Source organism: Lepisma saccharinum, chromosome 26 (assembly GCF_977018435.1).
Source record: "Lepisma saccharinum chromosome 26, izLepSacc3.1, whole genome shotgun sequence".
NCBI lineage: Eukaryota > Metazoa > Arthropoda > Insecta > Zygentoma > Lepismatidae > Lepisma > Lepisma saccharinum.
The window spans coordinates 29,826,220-29,852,707 of record NC_139254.1 but is presented as its reverse complement, the minus strand read 5'-3'; the positions used below and the strand labels follow the sequence as shown (position 1 = coordinate 29,852,707).

The window sequence follows — 26,488 nt, the reverse complement described above, 5'->3', positions numbered from 1 at the left end:
AGCTTCGCTACAGCTACAACTACATTTACCAAAAAGTAGCTCGCTACGCTATTCCTGTGTGCTACTCGCTACTTTTTGCGCTACTTCTGCATAAAAAAATGAAAACAGCGATATGGGTATTAAAAAAATCCCATACTACTGGTAAATAGATTCTGTTATTTATTATCATGATTCCAGTCATTCGATAATTTTGATAGCAATGTTTCTTCAGTTACTTATTTTTACAATAGTTTTTCAGAATACCATACCTATGCAAGTGGCAAATCAATTCAAATTTGATATATGAATATTGCAATTAGGGTGTTACCCAAATTAATTATTACAACTATACACAAATAACATTTGGTAGGATTACGTATTTATGTTCACATCAACATATTTTTCTTGAGAATAAATATTTCATTTTTTATAGACTGATATGAAGTCAGCATTTTGAATGAAAAGTGCCTGGAGCCCTTTGACTACAAAAGGGCCCCAGGTTCGATACCCAGCAGAGGCACATAGTTGTTAGGATCCAGTCTCGATCAGATTATCTATGCTTAAAATGGACTCAAAACAAAAACTAGGAAAGATGCCAAGTTGGGAGGATGAGATCCTCCTGCTTCTCCATTCCCCACACTGCTCATCATTCATCATTCTTCCTCGTTCTCACAATTAGCCGAAAGTGGCAGAAAGCGACTATAGATAAGAGAATAATTAAATAAACCATTCATCCTCATTGTCATGATTGAGAGAAGTGGAAGAATAGATGAGGAGGTAAACAGAATAGGACAAATGAATGGTGGAGGACTATATCAAAGCGTTCGAAGAATAATATGGAATAGGGATGTACCTATGAAATGCAAGAAGGTAATATGTAACATACTATGTGCCAATAATTACGTATGGAGCAGAGACTTGGACAATGACATAGAGAGACAAAGAAAAGATGCAGGCAGTGGAGATTAAATTTCTAAGGAGTCTTTTGAGGAAGACTAGAAGGGATAGAATAAGGAATGAGGATATCTGACAGGCAGTGTGTGTGGTGAAGCTTTAAGACAGGATAGATCAGGCACAGATGAGATGGTTCGGACACATGAAGAGGATGGATGCAGAAAGACTACCAGTAAGGGCTTACAATGCACAAGGAGTGCGAATAAGGCCAAGGGGGAGACCAAGATGTCGGTGGAAAGAGCAGATAGTAGAGAGTGTTAGGGGACAAGATTGGAACACCTTGGAAAGAGTGGAGTTGTGAAAGACCAGGAAAAAATGGAGAAGCTTGACTTCCATGCCGACCCAGCCAGAGGCAGGAAACATCGAAGGATGATGATGTCATGATTAGCAAAAGTTACAGAAAAGTGACGCAAAAGTAGGAGAAATACATAAATTTGAAAACTATGTATATTAACTAAAGAAAATTGTCGTTTCTGCAGGAAAGTCAATAACTCGTACATACTTTTTGCAATATGATAAAATTATTGAGGAAACTGTCGTATAAACCTGAGTTCTGAACGTATTGTAATTTTAAAATTTGTGAACAAATACTATCCCGAAAATAATTGTAATTCCAGAAACTCTATCATGCTTGTAACAATAATTTCTTGCTGGTGAGATCCTATATACTGACGATGATCAATGCTGTTTTATTGCTGGTACTATTCCCTTGTCAGTGCATTGCTCGTTTTTGTGCTGCAAGTTGTGTCTTACACAGCAATTAATGACATTTTGGTGTATCTTACACCATGAATATCCACAGGATTTGTTCCGGGGGTGACGCAAACGAGGCACTTTTTTCCAGTGGTGCAGCAAACGAGGCAAAATAGCGATGCAGCTAAAAAACGTAGCTGTTAGCAGGAATATATTCATATATGTCAGTTAGTTATCTGGATATCTGAATTCTTCAGATACTAATTAAATAAATTACGCAGATATCTATAATCTACAATCTAGATAATCTGAATCTCCACGTAATAGACTGTCTTTATGAACCTCCTGCAAAATTAAGGGTTATTGTCGATTTTTTCTGACCCTGTTGCCACATTCAAAATTCACCTCAAAATGCCGAGAAAATGTAGCTGTAGCGAAATTTTCGCTACAACTACAGGAATTTTGTAGCTTCGCTACCGCTACAACTACAATTTTCAAAATGTAGCGTCGCTACAGCTACAGCTACAAATTTTGTAGCTAGCTACAGTAGCGACGCTACAAGTAGCTCGCTACTTCTGACCACTGGGTATTTCTCAAAACACGGGATGACGCAGAGTGGTGGAGCGGCTTGGAAATTCGTAAGTAGTATCAAGATACTGGGTGGCGAAAACTTCAGTTTGTTCTGCTGTGTGTTCAAATACTGAGCGGAGGAAATATTTGATAAAACAAGAAAATGGTGTGCTAAATACTGTACGGTCACCAAGTAACTTAGCACTTGCCTGTGTCGAACTTACCGCACCTAGAGCAATGCTGCTTTGCACTCTGCTACATGATGTTACGGACGGCGGTACAAATTCTTCATCAGACACTACACAATCACTGTCACCACTTGAAGTCTCATAAAAACTTTCGCTATTATCATCACAACTTAATTCACCTTCTGATTCAACAATTGAGTAACATCATTATCAGATAAGAGTTGACGACTTGACGAAGCCATGTTGTTTACATTCGAACATGCATTTGAAACTGACATGTCAGAGCACTCAACGCTCGTATTCTAAACGGAGGCGTACCTAGCGACATCATACGAATATAAACAAAACTACAAGTTCAAATAGTTCCAAATAGTATCAACAGATGTCTGAAGCCTACTAAAAGCGACGTACTGCGGAAAAGCGACACCCGCAGCGAGTGGAAGTATGAACTCGCAATAATGCGACTTCCGCAGAGCAAGGCACCTGGCGTGCTGTGCATAAATGTGACGAGCGCAGCAAAAGAGTTAAACATAAAAAATAAAGACCTCTCACAGTTGATGGTGGATATCTACCGGTTTCACGTTTCTTGCATTGAGAAAACGAATCACAGACCAGACTTCACAGTCGGCGGGCCGATTGATTTTCTTGAACATTTCAAACCTTCATAAACCTACGAAGAAAAAGCATGACCTGCTCCCACGACTGCCTGTGGCTTACTAATGGATGAAGGACGTCAGCGAGAACTCACACGGTCATGACTGTAGCGCTACAGCGGTAATATTTGCAAACTGTACTTATTTTACGAATACGCCTCGTATATATATATATATATATATAAAAACACAGGGATAGGATGAGAAAAAGTGCCAGAAGGGTGGATAAATACAAATGATGAAGGAGACAGTAAACACACGAAGAGAAATAGTTCGATATTTCGCGATATATATCGCATTTTCAACGGAGAAGGAAGATAGTTCGGTGTCACATAGAGTAGAAGATGCAGCGATAGACTGCGAAAATTTTTCCACTGTCTAGTGTTTCCTTCCTTTCAATTACTTACATATATATATTTGTGTACATTTTATTATTAAGGAGTTGACAACAAACTTTGCTCCATTGAATATAAATGTACATTCTATGAGAACATTTTTTGGGGTGCGGGTATGCAGCAGTTAGGGCCCTGGCTGGAGCCTTCCAATTTTTAGAATTTCCCAAAAATTATTTTTTTTTTAACTATGTGCATAATTAACACATTTTTTCTTCTTCCAAAATTGGAGGATGAGGATTATGTGCTGTCAATGAGTGATCTTTTATTGTGCTTTCTTGCAAATTTGATTCATCCAGCATCCCAGGGGTTTAAACATTTGCATTTTGCATCTAACTTTTCCAAAATAATTCATAATCTTCTTCTGCAAGATGGCTACTTTTTCCTATAAGTTCGTTTTTTATTTTTTCCCCATGAACTATCCATTTATTTTCAGTGAGACTTGGACTTGTTGTAGGAATATATCACTGCTAAATAGAACATTTGTCAGAAAAGTTCCAGGACTGATTTTTATATTCTTTACCTGTGATATTCAAACAGCAGAGTGCTGTGATTGAATTTTCTGACTGAGGATGATGTTCCACCCATCGAAATCCCCAGTAGGTTAGTTGGTGTTTTAAGTCCACTTTATGCACAGAAAGGTTAATCTGGACTGGAGCCACAGTTTAAAGTGGGGTCCGAACCACTATGTGCCTCCACCGGGACCCCTCGATTACAAGGCAACGACACTACCAATGCACCATCGGGGAGACCTTGCTGTATATGAGGAAGCTTGCATTGACATTAGCATGCTCAGGAGATGGCTGGGGACTATACACATGAACAACGCAGTCACGGCCACTTTAAGGACAAGCACCACAGTGGATGCCCTATCTCTTCATAGACTCGAGAGATGGTGGCACGTGTTGATGAACTGATTCGTGCTAAACACCACCTTAAGGAGAGGGAAAATGTAGACATTCTGGGCATATCGCTTGGAACAGTGAATCACATCATCGATGACGACCTTGGGTTCAAAAAATTGTGCTCCAGGTGGGTCCCTCATCAGACCATATGCAAATGTGTCAGCAAAATTTGGAGCATTACGAGGCGGAGGGAGATGACTTTCTGCATCGTATTGTCATCGGCTCATCATTATGACCCAGTGACTAAACAACAGGTATCCGGACTCACCTCATCCAAAGAAGTGTAAGACAACAATCATCAGCTGGTCAGCTGGAAAGGTGCATCGTTGGTGTTGTGATGGCATGCAGAACCTAGTGCACCAAAGGCAGAAGGGTATTGACGCTGGTAGGAAATACATTGAAAAGTGATGTTACGCTTTAAAAGAGGACATTCCAAACTCTAATTTGAATGTAAAATCATAAACTTTCCTCACTCAATAAAAAGGTTATAGCCTGGGAGACAAAACTTAATGAACAATCTATGTACTATAGAATAGGTCTGAGAATATTGCTACAAAAATTACGAGAGAAGATATAGTTGAGAAAAATTCCAAAGAATCCAAGTGGACTCATTTTAAATTAAATGCTGTGACATACACAGAGGTGTAGCAAGTCCAGCAGTGATCATTGGATCTCACATCTCATTATTTTCAAATTGTAATATTGTTGATACAATTCATGTGTGACACTCTTCTCACTCCTCAGTAATATCGGCATGCAGGCTGGAAGGAACTACTTACTCTAGCAGCCTTTTCAGCAGACTTTTGTGGCAGAGTGGTTAACACAGTGTGCTGTGATGCCAGTAGGGGTTCTGGGTTCAAATCCCAGCCTGGGTGTACATTGTGAGTGTCCTTTCATCACTCACACTCGTCATGATTAGCAAAGCAGAAAAGTGATGCCATTAACCTAATTCAATCAATCAAGCTAGTAGCCCTTTCAACTTTATGACAGGTTTACGCAAATGGACTGTCACCAAAAGGAAAGATTTCTACTTCCCCACCACAGCTGGCTGCTGCAATGGTTGAAAGGTTGCGACTTCAGGTACTTCAGTAACCCAGTGCACTTGGGTACACCTATAAAGACTAAAGGTTTGGTTTGGACAGGAGGGTGGCACAGTGGCATTTTGCCCTGGCTCCCACAGTGCAAAGAAGAGGAGGCTACAAATCCAAAATTAGTCTTTTTTAACTAATGCAGTAGAGAGAAGGAACAAGGTGTGGCAGGAACATCTAATCGAGAGAGAGAAGGTGATAAAGTATGCAGAATTAGTAACTTAAAAAAACTCATTTTTTCTTTATTCTTAACTCAATATATACACATATCAATACTACTCAGTCACCAACAAAAAAATTAATACTGTTAACTTAATCTTATTAAGATTAATACAATCAAATCATAATAATGAAAGATCAATACATCTGCTTGAAATAAATAGCATTTGTTCATCAAATACACACAAACTTCCCTGTGGTTCAGTGAATAAGAAAGATTAGTTGCAGAAAAAAGTTTAGCATTACTTTGGTTCTCGGTGCTGATTTGCATAATGCACACTTCTCTGAAGTCACTCAAATATAACATGGACAACACAGTGCACTTTTCATCATAATGTGAGCAATTAAACATTGTGCAGCTGAAAAATCTGTAAAGCTTGGAAGACAAAAGCTTCAACTGCCACTGTGACACAAACACAAACTATACCATTGCAACCACCCATATCAAGTTCAGTCTGCACATATACATTGTGACAACTTGGGCACAGTCATGATTTGATATCCACTTAACTCAGTTTCCCTAGTTCCACTTTCTGAATCGCCTTGACTGATGCATACAGGAAACTATCAATAATACCTGCCACTGTAAAGATTCCACCAATTATTGCACAGCAGTTGGTCATGAAATGTCCAAAAGATCTGGAAAAAACATAATATAGCTTTAATTTTGTTCTTTCAACAATTTTGAAAATAACAGAAAGATAAATACATTTTAAGAATGGACTGATGTGAAATACTGATAACCTACACTCTACATATAAAATTGCAAATGTTATGTGAAGAATATGAATGATTTATTAATATCCTTAATTAATGTATCCAATCACATGACTCAATGGGTTTTGCTGTGAATCAAAACTGGGCATTTCAACATCTACAAAACTAGGGCACATGAATTATATGTATGTTTATATTCATCAAAATAATAACAAAATGACAAATTATGCACTCAATTACAGGCTATTTATAAATACAATAACAGATAGGTAAAATCATCATTAATTTTATTGATATCAGATAATTCTGATAAATTTATTGATTTATTTATTATACATACGTATTATACGTACTTTGCTTTTCTGCACTTTTGGCTAATTTCGAAGATGAGGATAAATGATGATAAGATGAAATGGAAAAAAGGAAAAGCACAAAGGCAAATAAACAGCCCACAACACAACGCCAGCCTCCGTGACCGAGTGGTTATCAAATTGTACTACCATGCCAGGGGTTCTGGGTTTGAATTCCAGCTTGGGCATGGGTGTTCTTTGTGGGTGTCCTTTCATCAATTTCATCATCATCACTCATCCTCACGATTAGCCAAAAGTGACAGAAATGCAAAGTAAAATAAACCAGATGAATCAATCAAAGCACACAACACAAGCTCCAGAGAAATATATAGATCGTGAGTCCAGACACCAGAGCTTCTTTAATCTGCAAAATGCAGTCCAGTGTGTACTATGTGGAAGAGAAGTTGACATTTGCGTGTCTTCACAAAGGGTCACCTGCTTAAAACTTACCATCCCAGCAGGCGCGGCTCGTGCATTACTTTCCTGGGTGTTCACCGAAGTCATATGACACATATTCAGTTTCCGCAAAAAAAATTTCTTCGCGAAACAAAGGGATCGGGGGGGGGGGGGGGTTAAAAGATTGGTACATAATTTTTTCATAGAATGGGGTTTCATAGTAGAGGTGTGCGAATAAATTTAGGGCTAAAACTAAGTGCCACCATGAAAGAAATTTCGGGTCTCATTAAAAAATCATGGACGTCCTCAGGATTTGTTCCAGGGATGGGAAGCAAGATCATTTTTTTTTCCGGGGAGGACAAACAAGGCACATTTTTCCCTGTAATAGTGTTGTTCTCTCAGAAAAACACTTCTTCAGTCCCTGCAACGCCTTTATAATACTTATCATAAATTAATGTGACTGAAATGAAATTATATATGTGTAATAAATAGTTTTAGGTTGACATTAATTTTTCAGGTGGGTGTGGCTCCTTTTCCCCTTCGGACGTCCATGCCTGCAATTATAAAATGACTAAACACAATGGCCTTACAATTATTAAAGGGAAATGGCAACCAATGGCATGTGCGTACTAGAAACCTGAGACCCTTTCATTGAAACGCTACAGCTTTTCTTCTTCTTCTTCTTCTTCAAATTTGGAGTTGGTCGACCAGCACACGCTTTTGTCTCTAATTTTCTTTCAACAGACGAGAAAATTTATTTCCGTTAATTGTATGCATTTTAGCGGTCATTTCTTACCTGCGCAGACGGCAACACCTACACTGCATCAAATGACGTAACATAATCCATCCTTCGGAGCATCAATACTTTGCAACAACTATGAAAGCACTTCGAAAACTTACAAACTTGAAATATTGACACCGATAGGGTTTGTCACGTCTTCCTTTCTTGTCTAAGATCGCGGCATTCTTTTACTTTCACATATCCGAAGTGTTTCCATCTTTAAGGAAAAAGTCTGAATACATGCTCGAATTATTTTAGTAATGTATTTCTTTTATTTTAATTCATCGTGTCTATTTCCAGCTTTCATTCATTTCTACTCATCCTTCTCTGCCCAATTTTGCATTTATGCCAAGAAGTTCGGCACAAAAATTATTCAACAGAGAAGATTGAATATGTAACGAACGGGTTTCTAAACTTGAACCTCACAGGGCAACACTGGAAGTAAGGAAAGAACTGGCCCTCACTCGCAGCGAGGATGGTGCCTTCTGGCTTCTGCTGTGGCTTCCGAGAGAGCACGAACTGCGCATGACCTTTGGTTGGAGATCGAGGTTGCTCAGTATCCTCTGCCATGTATTTTGTCCATATAGCTACCCCGAGCTTCTGCCCTACCGCCCAAACCTTCAGTATGGTATGACCTCTCCTGAGGGGGTTCAGCTGAGGGTCTGCACGAGGGCGGTCTACTCGTGGTTTCTCTTTCTCAGCAAAAGAATTTGCCGTGGTACGGACACAAATACATGACTTCTTGTGCAAAAAAATTTTAGCGAAAAATTGTCAAAAGGTGAAGACATTGTTTATTGTCCATTCTCGAGGTAAATGACATATATTACTGGGTGTTCACTGCTTCTGTGCGCTATAGGGCCAACCGTGCCTGCATCACAGTACAGTAACAATTAATCTGTTGAGTAAATGTATCAAGTCACAGATTTACTAGTGACTTTAAGGTGATCAGAGATCTCTGACTGGGACAATGGGATGTGTAACAAGAGGACTCACTCACGGAAAGGAAACAATGAATGCTGCTTTGACTAACACCGCCAGCAACATGATTGTTTCAACTAGGAACACTCGTTCGATTATTGATGACTAGAAGAGAGATGGTACAGCAGTATGCTCATGAGAAGATCTCCAAACGAGGGGAGATGGGATGCAGGGGTAAAGGGAAGGACCAGTCAATTTGCAGATTTTAGGGGTGGCAGAAAGCCTTCCAGCGTCAATCACACAGAGCGTGTGTCTGCGGCAACTGGTTTCTGAATTATTATTTTTTTTCAGTGCCCAGAATACTTTTGTATTGCTTACCCTGATTATCCAGTGCAAGCCTCAGCTACTGGATGGGTCACAGGTGGTTGATAGTGAAACCTCCCTCAGATGTGAGGGGAAGCTGCGAATAAGGGGAAACACAAATGAGCATTCCCTAACTAAGGTGGCAAGGCTATCAGGATGTGGAGGGTGTCCCCTGGCATGGACATACTCAGCAAATACCACAGATACCCACCGAAAGCCTTGTGTCATGGGCAATAAACACCACCATGAAAGTGTTTGCCCCCACTGCCTTGTGGGCCTGGATGGATCCAGAAAGGCTACCACTGCCTTGTGGGCCTGGATGGATCCAGAAAGGCTAAGAGAGTTGGAACCCCGGCAGAAAAGTGCACCTGAGAACCCACAGGTGGCAGTCCCACCCCCAGGTGTAGGCTGCAACAGACCCGATTAGCCGACAGCCAAAAACATTAAAAAAATCGAGAAAAGAAAGAAACAAGCCAGACTGGAAATTGTAGACGATGCAGGCTATGATTAGGGACATTGAATATTGGAACACTGACAGGAATGACTTAAGAAATTGATGGATCTAATGGAGAGAAGAGAAATCAACATCTTTGGAATGAGCGAAACAAAATGGAAAGGTAGAGGAGAAATTAAAATGAGGAAAGACTATAAACTGGACTGGGCAGATACTGAAGAGGGCAGGAGAAGTGGGGTTGGATTTGTAGTCAGAAGTGGAATAAGTGAGGAAGTAGAGAGGGTAAATGACAGAATAATATAACTAAAAATGAATGCAAGAGGGAAAGTAATAGAATTTGAAGAACACTTGGAAGAACATGTAGGAAAGGAATGGCCAATTGTGATAGGTGATTTTAATGCACAAGTGGGAAGATAGGAAAGGGTATACGGAAATACTTGGAGCAGATGGATGGGGGGCAGAGGAATGAGGACGGAAGGAGGCTACTGGACTTTTGTAAAAGAAATTGACTGTTAATAGTAGCTGGTTTAAGACGAAATATGAAAGCCATAAAATTACAAGATACAGTTGGAATAATGAAGAAAAGTCTGTAATAGATAATCTATTGGTGAACAAGGAAGTAAAGATGATAATGAACAACATTAAAGTAATTCCCAGTGAGAACTTAAGACAGCGACCACAGGCTACTAGTAGGAGATATGAGGAGATGGAAAATAAAAGATAGAAGGGAGGAACAAGAGAGAAGGATAAGAGTGTGGAAATTGAAGGATAAGATGATAAAAGAGAAATATCAAGAAATATTGCGAACTAAAGTGCCAAAGAGAAGAACCCAAAGGAGTAGAAACAGAATGGATAAGATTTAAAACAGAATTAGTAGAGGCAGCTGAAAAGGTATGTGGAAGGACAAGGAAGAAAATAAAGAAGAAAGAAACACCATGGTCAAATGAAAGAACTAGACAGGCAGTGAAAAACAAAAATGATACATTTAGAAATTGGTTTAAAGTTAAATCACAAAATGCATGAAAAGAGTACGTGGAAAAGAAGAAAGAGGCAAGAAGAAAGTGGATGGAAAAGTATTGTATGAATTAGCGAGAGAAAGGAGAAGAGAAAGAGGAGACAGCTGTAAGCTAAGGGATGAAAGGGGAAACGTTGTAGAAGAGGATGAAGAAATAAGGAGAATGTGGAGAAATCATTGAGAAATTGCTGAACGTGGAAAAAGGAAATGAACTTGAAGAAGTGAAGGAAAAAGAAAACAGGAAGGAAAAAATGAATCTCACATGGAAAAAAGTGGAGGAAACAGTGAAAAGAATGGAGAGGTAGAGCACCTGGAGTAGACGAAGTACCAGTGGAAATTATACTAGGTGCAGGAGTGATTGGTGTGCAGTGGCTGTACACAGTGTTGAAAACAGTGTGGCAAGAGAGAGAGAAGTGCCAAGAGATTGAACAAAGGGACTAATAGTTCCCATATTCAAGAAGGGCGACAGGAAGGAATGTAAAACTACAGAGGAATAACACTAATGTGCCACTCAGCAAAGGTGTATGAGAAAATATTAGAGAAAAGAATAAGGGAAGTAACAGAGCTGAACATGAGAGAGGAACAGTACGGATTTAGAAGATGCAGATCAACAGTAGATCTGATATTCACCACGGCCCAACCATCCTCGTATCAATGGGTACCTGGGGGTTAAAGGCAGCCGGGCATGAAGCTGATCACATCATTCCAAGCATGGCCGAGATCAAGAATATGTGGAGACATCCACATCAACCAATATGCTTTCATGGCATATGTGCACATGCACAGGGTATCTTTACTCTGGTGCAAAATTAAGAAAAATTGTGCATGTAACGTTATTTCCAGACTATTTAGAGTAAATAGTATGGACCAGTATTGGTGATAAAATTTCAACTGATAATTTTAGTTAAAAATATTTTTTTTCTGTTGCAAACAATCTTAAATGGGTGAGTAACAACAAAGATGCCTCATAAGGTGATAAAATGAATAAAAGTTAAAATTTTTGGGAGCATCGGCATATGGGCAATTTGAACACTTCAAAAGTACAAAAGGAAAAATCCTCTTATGTAAAATCCTTGCCTGAAAGTTAAAAAGATAGGTAGAAAAGCACTCTGAAAAAGGTTAAGAGTGCCCTGGAGTTCGGCATCAAAAGAGTTTTCCTGCCCCGGCGCGATACAGAGACACCTAGCAACATATCAGGGAACTAGGAATTCTTCTTAGTTGTGTCGCTGTGGCCATGGCAGACAGTAAGGAGTAAGGACCTACACAAATGAGATTTGGATTGAATAAATTTTGTTGATTACAGTGGCTGCTATAATTATGTGGAATTTCTCTTAGTGCGGTTGAGATTAGATTACAAATTGAGAGTAAAGAAGGAGGTAGAGATTATCAGTTGAAAGTAACGACGAATCAACTAAGAATAACTAATTGAAAGTACGCTGTGGCTGTGTAGTCTTGCTAATGGACCGTGTTAAAAATGTAAACACAAACATTGGTGAGGTCTTGTCTGGTTCCCCCGGAACTTCACTTCCGGTTTAGGCCAGTTCCCGTTGTTTCCAGTACAGATTCAACGGCATACAAAGTAAGAAATTAGTGCTTGTTTTCATCAATTGTGCGACGATAGTCAAGAAAGGTATTTGTTAAAGTTCTACTATGAACGAGTGGACGTCAAGAATCCGTCGGATGATCAACTGAAGAGAGGATTATTAAAACATGACGTGTTTTTGTGGCTGCCAGTTGTATAGCATACTACCATTACGTATCTAATGTACATGCACGACGAACTGAAAATGCACGAAAGTTTAGATATATTCAATTATTTTGTAAATGGAAAAGTGAGGGAAAGAGAATTCTATAAAACTAGTGATATTATTTTATTATAAAATATGCTTAAGTGAATCTTTGCCAACAAATTTTCAGAAGTAATGACACATGCAAATGCTAGTAAATATGTGTGCTTTCAACTTCGCCTTTCCGCCTGAGGGATTTAGGGAGAACCTATGATATGGCATGCCACTTTCACTTGCACGAATGTACTTCAAACAACAAGGGAGTTTTCAGACTGAAGCGACAAGCGATATCAAGATTTCGCACAGAAGCATTTGATCTAAAGCAAACCATTCAACATGCATGCGCAAATAACAGGCCGGGGCAATACAATGCACAGTATTGATAAAACGGCCCAGTTCGAGCGACATGAAAGAGAGAAGTGACACCTGCAATTTGTTGTGTCGCTTTAATTCGAAGGTGTTGTTTATTTTTTAATGTTGGTTTCCAAGAGACACATATCGCTTCAGTCTGAAAGCTTCCTTTCGAACCAATTCACCACGAGAAAATGCACGTGTTGCTTGGACTGGTCTGTTTTATCAGTATTATGCATCGTGTTGCCTCTGTCTGTTGTACTCGCATGCAAGGTGGATTGTTTCCATTATAATAAGGGGTCGTTGCTTGTCGCTTCGGTGCGTAATCTCCGTGCCACTTGAAAGTGAATCCTCAGTGATCAACGAAATGTATTGAACCAAAAGGACATGACAAGCTGCACATGTTGCTCAGATTGGTTTCAAACTGAAATTTCAGTCCATCTACCGATAGTATGATCTTCGAGATGAGCACTATACGTGTTACAAAGTACTCTTAAAAAATCCCCATTGGATTGGTGAAAATAAATTGACAGAATTTCGAGGAGAGGTCGAGCCGCTGTGGGCCCACACCTTACGCCAATATATGTAAGTAAACCCGTGGAGCAACAGCCCGTAAAGGCAAGGGCCTACTCACTCACTTACAAGGGCCGGTCTCACCCACACTTGAACCAGTTACAGGGTGATGTGTGGTCAGCACGACGAACCCCCCAGTCGTTGTTGAAGATTTCTGTGACCGGGTTACTCATTCGTAGCTCCCCAATCTCCTCAACAGGTCCTATAGACCAGTCATGTCAAATTCAATTCGTGAGTATCGCCACATAACAATAATATCAAAACTATCCGGGCCACACATCTAGAACCCTAACACCTTGAAGTACAGAACTAAGTGGTTCGACCCAACGGGGCCGAGAGACGGTGGATTCCAATGATTACTATTGCAGCATCGATATGTAAATTATATATAGACCTCCCCCCCATATTTTTTCATGGTTATAGTATTTTACATGTTAGTTTCGACTATAAATTGGTTACAATTGTGTAAACATTTTTGCAAGAAACTTTGAGCAATTATAGTTTTGTTTCGCACAGATTTGACACTTTTTTTTAACAAGCTTCTCAAAAGTCTGCAATAAGTTTTTTGTGAGCATGAAACTCTTAATGCAGACAACAAATGTTTTGTCAGTCATTCTTGATCATTCGGATGTTTCTCATTAATCTTCATTATGGAAAACAACTTTTCACCAAGGCAACTGCAATCAAAATTAATAAAATTTCTACAGCAAAATAGCTTATTCGAGGATACTGCTATGGGAGATATGAGAAAAATCAAGGATAGCCCACCTCGCGATATTTATTTTTCAATACTTGTTGCACTGCAATTCAATAAGTTCCATTCGAAGGCAGGACTTGCACATGCATCATCAAAAGAAAAGGGAGCAGAGCAGAACAAGAATATTGCCCTTCCTACCCCCTGAAGTCTTGAAACCTGTTTTCAAAGTCATCACGGAGTATTTTTACTGGGGACAAATATTCCTGCCATTCCTGAGAAGTTGGGAAGGACAAATTATAACTTTATTAAAAAGTTTTAATATAACGGAAGACTGTAACTTTGCAAAATGGTCTCCACTTCCTTCAAAATATCAGCTCTTGTGTCACGCGGAGGAATCATTCAAGTAGTTTTACTGTCATATCTAGATGAGAATCGCATCCACGAATGAAGGGAGCTAACCGAGCTAGCTCACATATGTCCGTAATTTCACATATTGTGAGCGTAAAGGCAATAACACGAACAATTTTCGCTTTCAATTGTTCGTTGACTAAGTCTCCTGAACTGTATTTCTGATTTTTTTAATATTTTTTTTATTAGCATTGCTTTTCTGCCACGTTTGGCTAATGGCGATGATGAGGATGATATGATATGATGAAATTGATGAAGGGACACATACAAAGAACACCCATGCTCAGGCCATGATTCGAACCTGCAACCTCTGGTGTCGCAACGGGCTGTGCTAACCACTCTGCCACAGAGGTTGGCAAATTTATTTTGTGATAAAGGAATACTTCTGAATGAATTAACTTTATCAGGGTACAAAATTTCTACGCTTTTCACTATTCACTTCACAACTAAAGTAAGCATTTCACTTGAAAAATCTACATTCCTCTTCTATAGTCCTTTCCTTACTCCCATGAAGTTTGGGCACCAATATGGTTCTCTGAAACTTTTACAGAAACTGATTTTTCTTCCATGTAAATCCTTGAAAATCAAGAAACAGACTCATAGGCGACAGAAAGTATGCACGCTGCCCTCCCCCAGCTGGCAATAAATTTTCGTACTTCAGAAGTAACCTGTCCTTCAGCTTGCTTAGTTGACACAACACCTACTCTATAATGGAATGTATACCTGTGTAGGGAAAATTGGTCAATGTGGTGAAGTTTGGATGAGTCTGGTCTTGTATCATGAGAAAAGAGAAAACAGGATAACTACATATGTATAGATAACTTCAAGCATGAAGTGTTAAGTGGGGCCAAGGCGGGTCGCATTAACGGATGCTGGGGCCCACATGCAGCCCGTGGGCTGCGAGTTTGACTGGCTGAAATATCAGGAGAAAAGTTGTTACGCTTCGCCCAGGAGACTCAAACCTGCACACGTCCCGAAGCTGGAGCCCAAAGCATGATGCCTTAGACCGCACAGTCACGATGCAGAACAGCATCTAAGGGCGAAAAAGTGGGGAACACCTGAAGATGAGTTTTTGTTTCCTAATTTTGATTTGGCAAAGGGGGTTCTCTCACTGCACCAAGCACCGTCAACCCTATGCCGGTCATTTGTGTATCTTGAGTTTGAGTTTCTGTAAGTCTACTTTATGTATATAGATAGGCTAATCGGGACTGGACCTACATTTATAGTGGGATTGAACTATTGGGCGTCCACCAGGTACCAAACTCAGGGCCTTTTGACATTGCGAGGGTCATCTTTACCATTAGGCTATAGGGGAAGCAAAATATATCTGAAACTAAGGAGACATTTTGAATGGACATGTAGAATGTAGGGGGCAGGGTTCGTGCTGAAGCGGAAGAAGACAGGGAATTTTCCCTCCCCTTTCCTAACCTGTACATCTCTAATGTAATTGTCAACCAAGCCAAGAATCTTGTCCTTCTACATTTTATATCACTTTTGTTATTGTTAATGAAGAATTCAAATTAATAATTTGTCTTTAAATCTTAAGTTAGCAAGTCAGCCAAAATTATGTTTTTATACTAAATTTTACATTAATTGAAGATATGCAAAGAAACAGTAGACCTTTTCATGTTCCTTCCACTCCAAAAACAAATCTCTTGTAAGAGTCACATCAAGTTTATGCTTGGAAGTAGTGAAGTTCTAGGAACCACACACACACACATATATGTAAGCAACAACAATAGTATTGTAATTTGGAGAGGATGTGATTTTGGAGCGGAACAAGCATGGGAATTTAATGAAGTTCCTTTGCGAATCATCAATTATGTATGCATGTGTGTGTGTGTGTACACGTATTTCTTATCTGCGCCGTTGACTCACAAAGTATTACATGTGAGATAAAACTATCGAAATGTAAAAAGATGAAGCGCTACCACCCTTTTCTACATTTTATTCAAATCGAACAACAGTGATATAACATCACATATTCATTATCTGGCTTACGTGTAGTTAGGTCGGCAAAATTTGACTGTCATTTAGACTGTCTGAATGACGTGATTGAACCTGCTGGCTGTACCTATAGTGTAGTAACTTGCAGACAAAGAAGCAAAATAGCTGGACTTCGTGATTATGTTCTACGTGATCTAATATTCCATAGTCAAGTTATTATTTACTTCATCTTTCAAGTGATAAGTGTTTATATCTCTAGTACATATTATGATAGTTCATAATTTGTTAATGTGCTTGGTTTAGACTTTAATCTAAAGTCCTGTTTATAACGAAGGAAAAAAGAACACTATGTAAGGTGTACTCAACATGGCCTACATAGGAATATATCGTAAAAGACATGCGCAAATGTGTCATACATTCACGTAAGTGTGTGGAACTCACTAAGGATGATAAAGGACCTATCATTTGCCAAGACTAGGGGTCCCGGGTTCTATACTAGGTGAAGGCACAAGTGGTTCGGATCCATGGTCTTCTGATAACGAATTGTGATATGTCACTTTCTTGTTTATTGGTTTGCAAACAATGTTATTTCTTTGTGCAAATCTCAAATGTCATTATGTAGATAAAATGTAAGTGTATCAATCTACTTATCTACATATAAAAACAACATAGTTGTACTTTCTTTACAATTTCTGTTGCATATTTTGACGTGAAAGAACAAAATATATGTACCCAATATGGTTGATGTGCTAACCACTCTGCCACGGGGACCAGCGTACCCAATATGGCCTAAACGTAACTTCTTAATAAAATCTTCCCTGCAGCCATGTTATTATTTGGAACTGGCTCAAATTTTCAGTAAACGCCCAGAAATGTTCCCTATTTTGAATCTTGCCACTAGTTTCATCTTTCTGACTTTGTATACCACTAAAAACAATCACAAACCTTAGCTAGGCCATATTGGGTTCAGGTACCTCACATTCTGCAGGTCCTTGGATGACAGAATGTGGATCAGAATCTCCCCATTTGCACCACCAGACAGCGGCTTTGTTCCCCTTGATGCCCACATGAATGGAAACCCAGAAGAAGTGCCCTTTAGCTCTGGTCGATAAGGACATGAGGCATCAAAGAATGAGCTGCACCACATGTTGCCTGGAACACAGAGATTTCAGGCTCTCTTCAAATTTTGAACGTCAGTAAAGACCAGTGCCTTTAAGACTGCATTCAGTTGAACTGTGTAGATGGAACAGCAGAATGTAAACAGTAACTGCACCTTAGAGTCAACAACAATGACCAATTTGAACCCATCTGTATAAAATGCATTTAAATTTCGGTAATGGCATCATATCTCTAAAAACCTCTGCTCGTATTCGACCACAGGAAGGCAGCTAGAGTCAAGTCAATGGGGGGCACAGGAAATTCCCAAGTGGGGAGAGATAGAATAAGTGGAGAAATGCCAGGCAGATCTCTATCAACAAGTGCTGAAAGGATCTCGTCTAAGTGTTAAGCAAGTAAAAAATGTTTTTACTATATGTCTCCTCCATCATTTTCCTCCAAAGTTGATCTGCATCCTTTGTAAATATTGACACCAACCAAAGTTTCATATATCCAAGTTAACCAACAGTATAATCTTCCCACTAATAGATCTATTGTACTAAAATGCATCATTGCAAGATTTTAAACTTTGTGTGTCTGGACTGAAGCAACAGACTTAAATCATAGACAGAAAAATCCAAGCACATCTTTAAACAAAAATAAAATTAAAAACTAATTAGTTTTTGCTTTTACTATTATCATCACCACCACCTCACACCAACTGACCCTATGATTATTACTCACTTTTCTTTCTCTGTGTACTTCACCATCATTGGAGCCAATTCATATGTGAAGAACACACCAGGCATCCCCGATTCACCACTGATAATGGATATCACCTTCAATAAAATATATGTCAAATGTTAATAATTATTTCTCAATGCGTACTCACAATTAATCAAAGAAAGGTAAACTAAAAATTAATTTCAATTACCATGTTAGTTACATTCATATTGTATATCTAAGAAATAAAGAAAAATTGTTGAATACAAGGAATTCATCCCACTATCAGGTATTTGCTACATTATTTACAAATGTCTGTATTTAAATATTTACTTTTATCAGGACATGGTCTAATTTCCAACACATAGATTCTCGGACTTTTCCAGCAGGCATGTATCTCGAAAGATATTTGGTGGGGGAGTCCCGAACCAAATGTCTCATAATAATTAATAATAATACAAATAATACTGTTTATATTAAAATAATTATACTTACATTAATGAATTAAATAGTATTAAGTAATATATTCTTATTACATGAATGGGTAAAAAGACAGTATAAGGACAGTGATGTAACAGCACTTATTCATTATCTAGCTTACGTATAGTTAATTAAGGTCCGCAAAATTTGTAAAAAAATCAACTGCCTGGCAAGGAAATTAATGTCAAATAGATAGAAATTGAATATTAAAATTGGATTCTTTCATAAATCTTCTTTGGTACTGTCATTCAAAGTGGTATAATCCCAATATAAAGCTTGTTTCCCAATAAGTCTGGCGGAAATAAATAACCCTGGATTAAACAAGAAGTATATTTTCATTATTTAATTTTAGTTATTTCATTATTTTCATTATTTAATTTTTGTACTTTGTAAGTTGTTTTTTTTTTGGGGGGGGAGTCCGGATGCCTGGACACTCCCTAAATACGTATTTGTTTTCCAGCAATATTCAAATAAATTTCCAGAACATTCTATGGTGCTTTAACATGCTAATAACTAGGGCTGAACCGATACCAATGCTGATGTATCGGTTGGAATTTATTTATAAGCCAGTCAATAAGGGGGTCCAGTAAGGAAAAAAATTAGGGAAAGCTGGAACAAATTTTATTATTTTTCTAAAAGGGTTCTTAACAACATATTAATTTTTCACCCCTATACCACCCTGGATTTGGCTGCCATCTTTGAAAAATGGCACCCAAAATAAGTTTTTTGCAAATATCTCACTTGGAAAGCACTTTACAGCAAAAGAGGCTATGATGAAAAGTAATCTACATAAAATTCTCTACAAAAAATGTTCTGTGCATTTTTCTTCTAGGATGATTTGTTTGGGTGCTAGATGAGCGAGAAAGTTTGTTATTCCCCCCCCCCCATTTTGCAAGTGCGGAACTCAAGGAAGCACCTGTTACATGATGTTTTGCAGTATATCTCGTCCATAAAACTGGACTTATTACATTTGTTCTTTCTTTAAGAATGTCATTTATGGTTCAATTGCTTTTATTATTGCATGCAGTACTTATAGGAAAAAGATTAGTGTGTAAAAAGGTAAAAAAGGCAAAGTGCTTCCTTGTGGTTTGCACCAAGCCAGTTTAGTGTGTGCAGGACATAATGTTTGGTTGGAAAGTCAACGTATCTCCAAAGGAACATGTTGACTTTGTCCAAAAGGGCTATTTAACAATAAAACGCCACTCTAATCGAGGAGTCCCAGGTTCAATACCTGGTGGAGGCACATTTGGTGGTTTGGAGTCCATTTTGACCTGTGGGTCCAGTCTCCATTAACCTATTCGTGCATAAACTAGACTTAAAACAATAATTCAAACTACAATAACAGGATCACAAAAGTTTCACAAAAGTTTTGGTCTCTGATCTGGACAAATATGACGACTGAGCAGTGATGTGTTCCATGAAAAGTTGTGGGGGACAGCAGAGAAGTGACTGACTCAATGCTAACCAAGTGGATTTTTGGCATGCCTACTAGTTCACAGATAAAATAGATGAACTGCATGTCGATGTACGAAAGTCTCTTATATAAAGGGATAAGCAAAGACTTCCAGTTCTCTCTCACCCATCATTCCCTGGTTTTGATGGTACAAAGTATAATTACAGGATTAAGAGGAAACAAGAAAACCAATCCTTCGGCTGCTCATGATGTTAGAATGTCTTCAATGTTGAGTATTTGGCAAATGTCAAGTTTGAATGAAATAAGAGAGATAATCACTGGATCAGTCACTTCTGAAGTGAAAATCAGAGAGGCATTGTATCCAGTTGATCCAGAGATTTTATTTAAAATAATATTTTACTAAAAAATCACAAGACCTATTCAGAGTACAAACTGTCTAATACCCGTTGTAGCTGATGAGGTAGGGATGTGGAAAACCAAAAAGCCTTCTCTTTATGATCCTCTTTGAACAACTCTCTGAAACTTTTCACAGATGGTATCAACAGACAAGGAAGCTGCACCACCAGAGTTTCTTCGCATTATATTCTGTGAACGTCTTCAAGTTTACACAGGGGGACTTGTAGTTGTAGAAAACTGGGCTACATGTTCAGTGTTCTGTGAACATTGCAATGATTTACCTGTTCAAAACCTGACACTGTTCTATACTCTGTCCGGGGAATATCTGGAGCAAGGCCGCATGCATTATAGTAGAGAAGGGGATAAAGCGAGTGGGTGGCGCGAATCCCTACAAGCTCCTGTAAACAGCTAGTAGCTACAGTAGTTTTTCCCCCACCATGCAATTCTGTTTCGTCTCACGCAGAGGTTTGGAGTTGGGGGGTGTGGAGTTAGGGCCCCACACTTTCTTGAGCATGGCCGAGGTGGGGGTGATGTGATAAGCACCATGCTGTCTTTACCTCCAGGTACCCACTTTATACGATGCTGTGTAGGTGCTGGAGCCGCTTGAAAAGGTGGAAATATCTCTGTTCTTCCCTGCTGGGAATCGAACCCAGTATGACAATCGATGTCATAAGGGTCATTCATATGTGTAATTAATCTAATTAATTTGCATCTGTAAGAAGTAATTTTTCAAATTTGCCAACCTACATTTGATATTCATCATTGTGGGCTATCAACTCTGGTATCGCTCACACGGTGACAGCAGCATACAGTACAGCTGACCGAGCTGTTCATTTGAATCAATTGCATTCAGAACGTGTCTTCAGCTCACTTAGTGAATCGAAAAAGCACAATTGTTGATATCCTTTTGTACTGTTTGTGAATGTGACTATCATGTTAAGAAAAACAATGTCAAGTAATACAATAATGTAAAAAAAGGGAAACTGCTCCCCTGTGCATAGCACCATGCCAATTAGGCGTATAGGGGGTGTGGGGGTAACGCCCCACACTTTCTTGATCCGGTCATGAGTGGGGGTGATGTGATCAGCATCACGCCCCTGACCACCTTTACCCCCCCCCCCCCCCAGGTACCCATGTTATTTCATGCTGGGTGGGCACCGGGGCCGCTTCCATCGTCAGAAAAGTTCCCGGATTTGAACCGGCCGGGATCGAACCCGGGACCATTAGCATGGTAGTCAGACGCGTTACTGACTGAGCCACCGCAGCCACACAATAATGTTTAAAACACAATCTTAACTTGATATATGGATGCAATGAGGCACGTGAGAATGAACATTACATCTCCGACCAGGTGAACGGAATCGTTTCCGAGAACGGAGAAAAGGAGTGGTTCACATGGACTCGTTGTAGAAGAAGGTAGAAGGATGGACGTTTATGTTTTTGACAAGCCGAAGGAATCTGCAGAAATCGTTGCGTTCCAAGGATTACGAGGTGATCGGAATTGATCAAATAATGCATAAAGGACTATGATTTATGTTTCGAAACTAATATGGACTGGAGTGACAGTGTTACGATGGATAATTAAATTTTATTTACGGACAAGGTGATCTTTGGATAGGTATCCGCTGCAAGATCGTAAGTACCAAAACCTTCCTATAACTAAGTGGTGCCAGATAATTGCAGGATAAACTTTGTCAAAACGAAACATCCCTGTGATATATTATATGCTAGCATGCGAGTGCGATCGAAAATGACCATATTTCGGGAATGCGTGTAATCAAAAAACGTGGTCGGATCAATGCGCGTCGGTAGCCATTTTGAAGAAAATTTAAACGACTAGTCGTAAACGATTGCATCAAGACCAATTAACGTAAATATTCTCAAATATTTATGCCTAGTGTATGCTATTTTCACTTGAACAATTAGTAGAGTGAAATTGTAAAAAACAAGGTCAAGGTCACGTGATGTATTCAAATGTGTGAATGTCTACTTATTGTTGGAGTGACAGTTATCTCCTTGGCTAAATATATATTTTAAGCATCAAATTTTCATTTCATGGTGAGGATATTGTAATTTTGATCTATGTGAAATCCATTCAAATTTTTCTATTTCTAAATATAACAAACCTCACCGGTATCAAGTAAATATATCATCGAGTATTATATAGGATAGATCACCACATTACTTGGTGATAGCTTGTATAACTCGGTTTGCTTTGATTTAATAGTACAGTCAGGGTTTACTTGAGCAGACAGATGTAATAATGCTAGCTGGAAAAGTAACATGCTGCCTTATTAATTAACATTAAAAAAAATTGTTGTAAACCTGATCTAAGCTAAAACAATTCTTGTTTGTTCTCTAATGAATAAAAACACAGGTTGTTATTCAGCCGTGTTACCATTTAACCTCAAAAGGTCCCTCAGTGCATAGTATAGTATCTATAGATGTATTAATGAAGATATTATCTTTCAGAAGGGGAATTCATTTCATATTGGTTATTCTCAGGCATTACTGCTCAAGGGTCTAGATTTCAAATACATTAGTTTATATAGATGCACATGCATAAGGGAGGGAGTGAAGTTTATGGGTGGTACGTACGTCCATTGAAGAACATTAGGTCATCTGGTTCGTGAATATTTGGTGATCTCAGTTTATTGCTTAACATTCCAGTGGTCAGTGCTTTTGATCAAATGGTTGTATAGGGTGTACCAAGAAAGGGAATATATCTTTCATTAAACAGGATTGTAAAAGGAGTGAACTATAACTTATTTATAGTGGGTTTTATATAAAATGGATTGAAGGGTTAAGGTAGTAATGTGGTATGTGGCATAGTGTGTCTGATCTTTAATTGATTGCTGTGGTACTCATGTCATGGCTACCAGCGCTATCGACGAGATGGGCTGGCTTTGAAACTCAGTACTCGAGCGAATGAGGCGGGAAAGTTCAAATACGATATAGTTTGATCGAATTTATTTTCCACCAGTTTTAGCTCACTACTTTAGACTTTGAATTTCATTTTGAGTTTCGTAGCACACGTTGCAGTAGATTTCGACTCATTTTTGAGTTTACGAAGCACGGGCCCATTGCACCAGGTCTCTCACGTGGTGGTCAGATGCCCTAACCACTCTTTTTTCCTATGCGGTAGTATTCCCAGTCATTCACAATTCTCTCAACTTTCACACATTCACTTTTTACTAATATTCTAGGTTTTTCTCATTACGGACATACACAAGCATCCATGTCCTAGCCGGGATTTCAACCCGGGATCCCTGGCATTGCAGCTTATACAGTTAGAATAGGTATTATAATAAGAAATAAGCCCTCAAGTTACCTTGTAAGAAAGTTTCCTTGTCTTTTGCTCTTGCAAAATAGAGTGGAGAAAAATAAGTGAAATTACTCACTCCTCTAGCACCCTAACGGTGCTTCTTAGAACAAAAATGCACATAAGCTTTTTTGTAGAGAATTTTATGAAGATTATTTTTCATCATAACCTGATTTGCCGCAAAGTGCTTTCCATGCAAGATATTTGCAAAAAAACTGATTTTGGGCCCCATTGTTTCAAAGACGGCGGCCAAATCCGGGGTGGTACAGGGGTGCAAAATTAATATGTTGTTAAGAACTCTTTTAGGAAGATAATAAAATTTGTTCCGGCTTTCCCTAATTTTTTTCCTTATTGGACCCCGAAATCATCCCTTGTTGACTGGCCTATTACCGATATCAGCAGATACTTTTCCGCCACCTTGGTCTTCATGGTGTCCGTAAAAATGTTGCACCACACTTTCGCGGAATCTAATTATCCTCGAAATTACGCAAATTCGAACTTACTTTTTATTATGCACCAATTTTACATTTTAAAAAGACTGGAACTTGTGATTACCTTGTGTGAACTTATATTTTAATATTATAATGTAATTTTTTAAATATTTTAAAGCAAAATTCTTGGTAAATTGATGCATACATTTGGAATAGAATATTTGCACAACAATATTCAACAACATTTGGAACAGCTTTAAATTATTAGTTTTCCAAGTATCGGTGGGAATCGGTAAAAGTATCAGCATTGGTATCGGTTCAAAATGATATCAGCTCTGTCCTACCAATAACCACAAGTTAGGTAATAAAGTGCACTTCCTATTCAAAGTCGAAATTTGTTTTATGTACACTTTTTTAAGCTCATATAAGCTAATCAAGGCTAAACCCACAGTTTAAGATGGGATCAGAACCACTGCAATGTGCCTCTGCCAGGAGATCAAGTCTAGGACTACTTGATAACAAGATGACAGTGTTCATTTTCACTATGCCATCGTCGAGAAGGTCCTAAGTACTATTCAAGGGAGTAAGCAAACAAAAATAAACATTTTACATAGAATCTGCCACAAGAAAAATGTATTTGTTTTCTCATTACCAAATCCTGGCAAGTAAAAAAAACAACAACAAAAAAAAATCCCTAATTATTCCAGGTTTTTGGATGTATTTCCCTGGCTTTTCCTGGATTTCTAGGTTAGTGGGAACTCTGCAGCACCATTGTTACTTCATAAGCTCCATGGAATGATATGGCACACTAGAATAATATTGGTAAATATTCCTATTTTTCAAGGAAGCAGTTTGACATTCAATCACCTGATAGGGATGTAAGAATCACAATTGAAGATGAGCTGCTTGAGAAAACCGAGAGTTCCAACATATAAAGTTATGACAACAAATGTTCATGGAACTAAATAAGTTCACCAAAAAAGGTTACTTGGATATTATATTACAGATTTCCTTCAAGTTCTAAATTTTTGTTTCTTTAAATATATGAGGCGCATCCAGAAAGTAAGTTCCGAAAGTGTCCCAAGCGAGACGCGCTTGCAGAGGAATGGAGGAGGAACACGTAGCCATAACCTGGTGCAAGCGCAGTTGTGTGGAGTCAGTGGTGAGAGAACTGTAGTACGGGAAACATGGCTGCTTGCTTACAGTCTCCCGCAGAGTGCGAGGTACGTGCGGTAATCAGGTTTCTCCACGCTAAGTAGCTGTCGGCATCAGAGATCCCCCGGCAGGCATGGTGACGCCTGAATTGGTGGAAAGTGTGCAGCAAGCAATGCTGCAGAATCGGCAGTTTACAATGTCCAAACTCTCATGTCAGTTTCCGCAGATCTCCCGTTCCCTGCTGCATGAGATCGTCAACCAGCGACTGCACTTTCTCACGTGTGCACTATGGTTCGTCGTGGACATTGGTGCGGCCTGCTGTGCATTTTCTACACCATCTTCGGACAATTCCTTCACTAATGTCATTCCGTCCAAACACTTCACACAACTGCCGGGGGATCTCTGACGCCGACAGCTTCTTAGTGAGGAGAAACCTGATTACCAAGCGTACCTCACATTCTGAGGGAGACTGTATGCACGCAGCCAATGTTTCCCGTACTACAGTTCTCTCGCCACTGACTCCACAAAACTATGCTTGCGCCAGGTTATGGCTGCGTGTTCCTCCTCCACTCCTGCGCAAGTGCATCTCATTCTGACCACTCGTGCCATCTTGGGGCACTTTCGGAACTTACTTCGCAAATGTAGTACAAATAACTACACCCTCAAACGTGCATATCCGTTGTTAGTAGAGAGGGCCTTATGATGTTAGTTCTGTTTCTAATCATATAAATCTTGTCCAAATTATTTATATACATTTTCGAATCCTAATGAGTTGGAAGATATACAGTTAACATAATGAAATTATATTTTCTTAAAGGTTCATATTTCATAATTTAGAACTCCATAATATTAGGTCGTGCACAAAAAGGAAACATTATTTCATTCAATCATTTATTGCCACAAATACAGCAATTTCCAGTCCAGTTACTTGTCAACATAATTCCAGCCGGAATTCAGGCACTTGCCATTCTGATTGGCTCGTCGCAATGTCCCCAGTGTTTCACAGTAACGGTTAGCGTTCACAGTCTCACCTGTGGGCAGAAACTCGATGAGCAGAATGCCTGGTCTGTCCCA

The 26,488-nt window shown here is 39.0% G+C and overlaps 1 protein-coding gene across 2 annotated transcripts in view; it reads right to left on the bottom strand.

Moving 5' to 3' along the window:
• Positions 1 to 5,645: 5,645 nt before the first annotated feature.
• LOC145979750 (endoplasmic reticulum-Golgi intermediate compartment protein 3) overlaps positions 5,646 to 26,488 on the bottom strand; it is a 150,362-nt gene continuing 129,519 nt past the window's right edge. For both annotated transcript variants that reach the window (XM_083112735.1, XM_083112736.1), the window contains exons 10-11: positions 18,238 to 18,332; positions 5,646 to 6,280 (exon numbers count right to left, since the gene is read on the bottom strand). In XM_083112735.1, the coding sequence (XP_082968861.1) occupies positions 6,148 to 6,280; positions 18,238 to 18,332 (228 nt within the window). In that variant the 3' untranslated portion in view covers positions 5,646 to 6,147. The remainder of the gene's footprint in view (positions 6,281 to 18,237; positions 18,333 to 26,488) is intronic.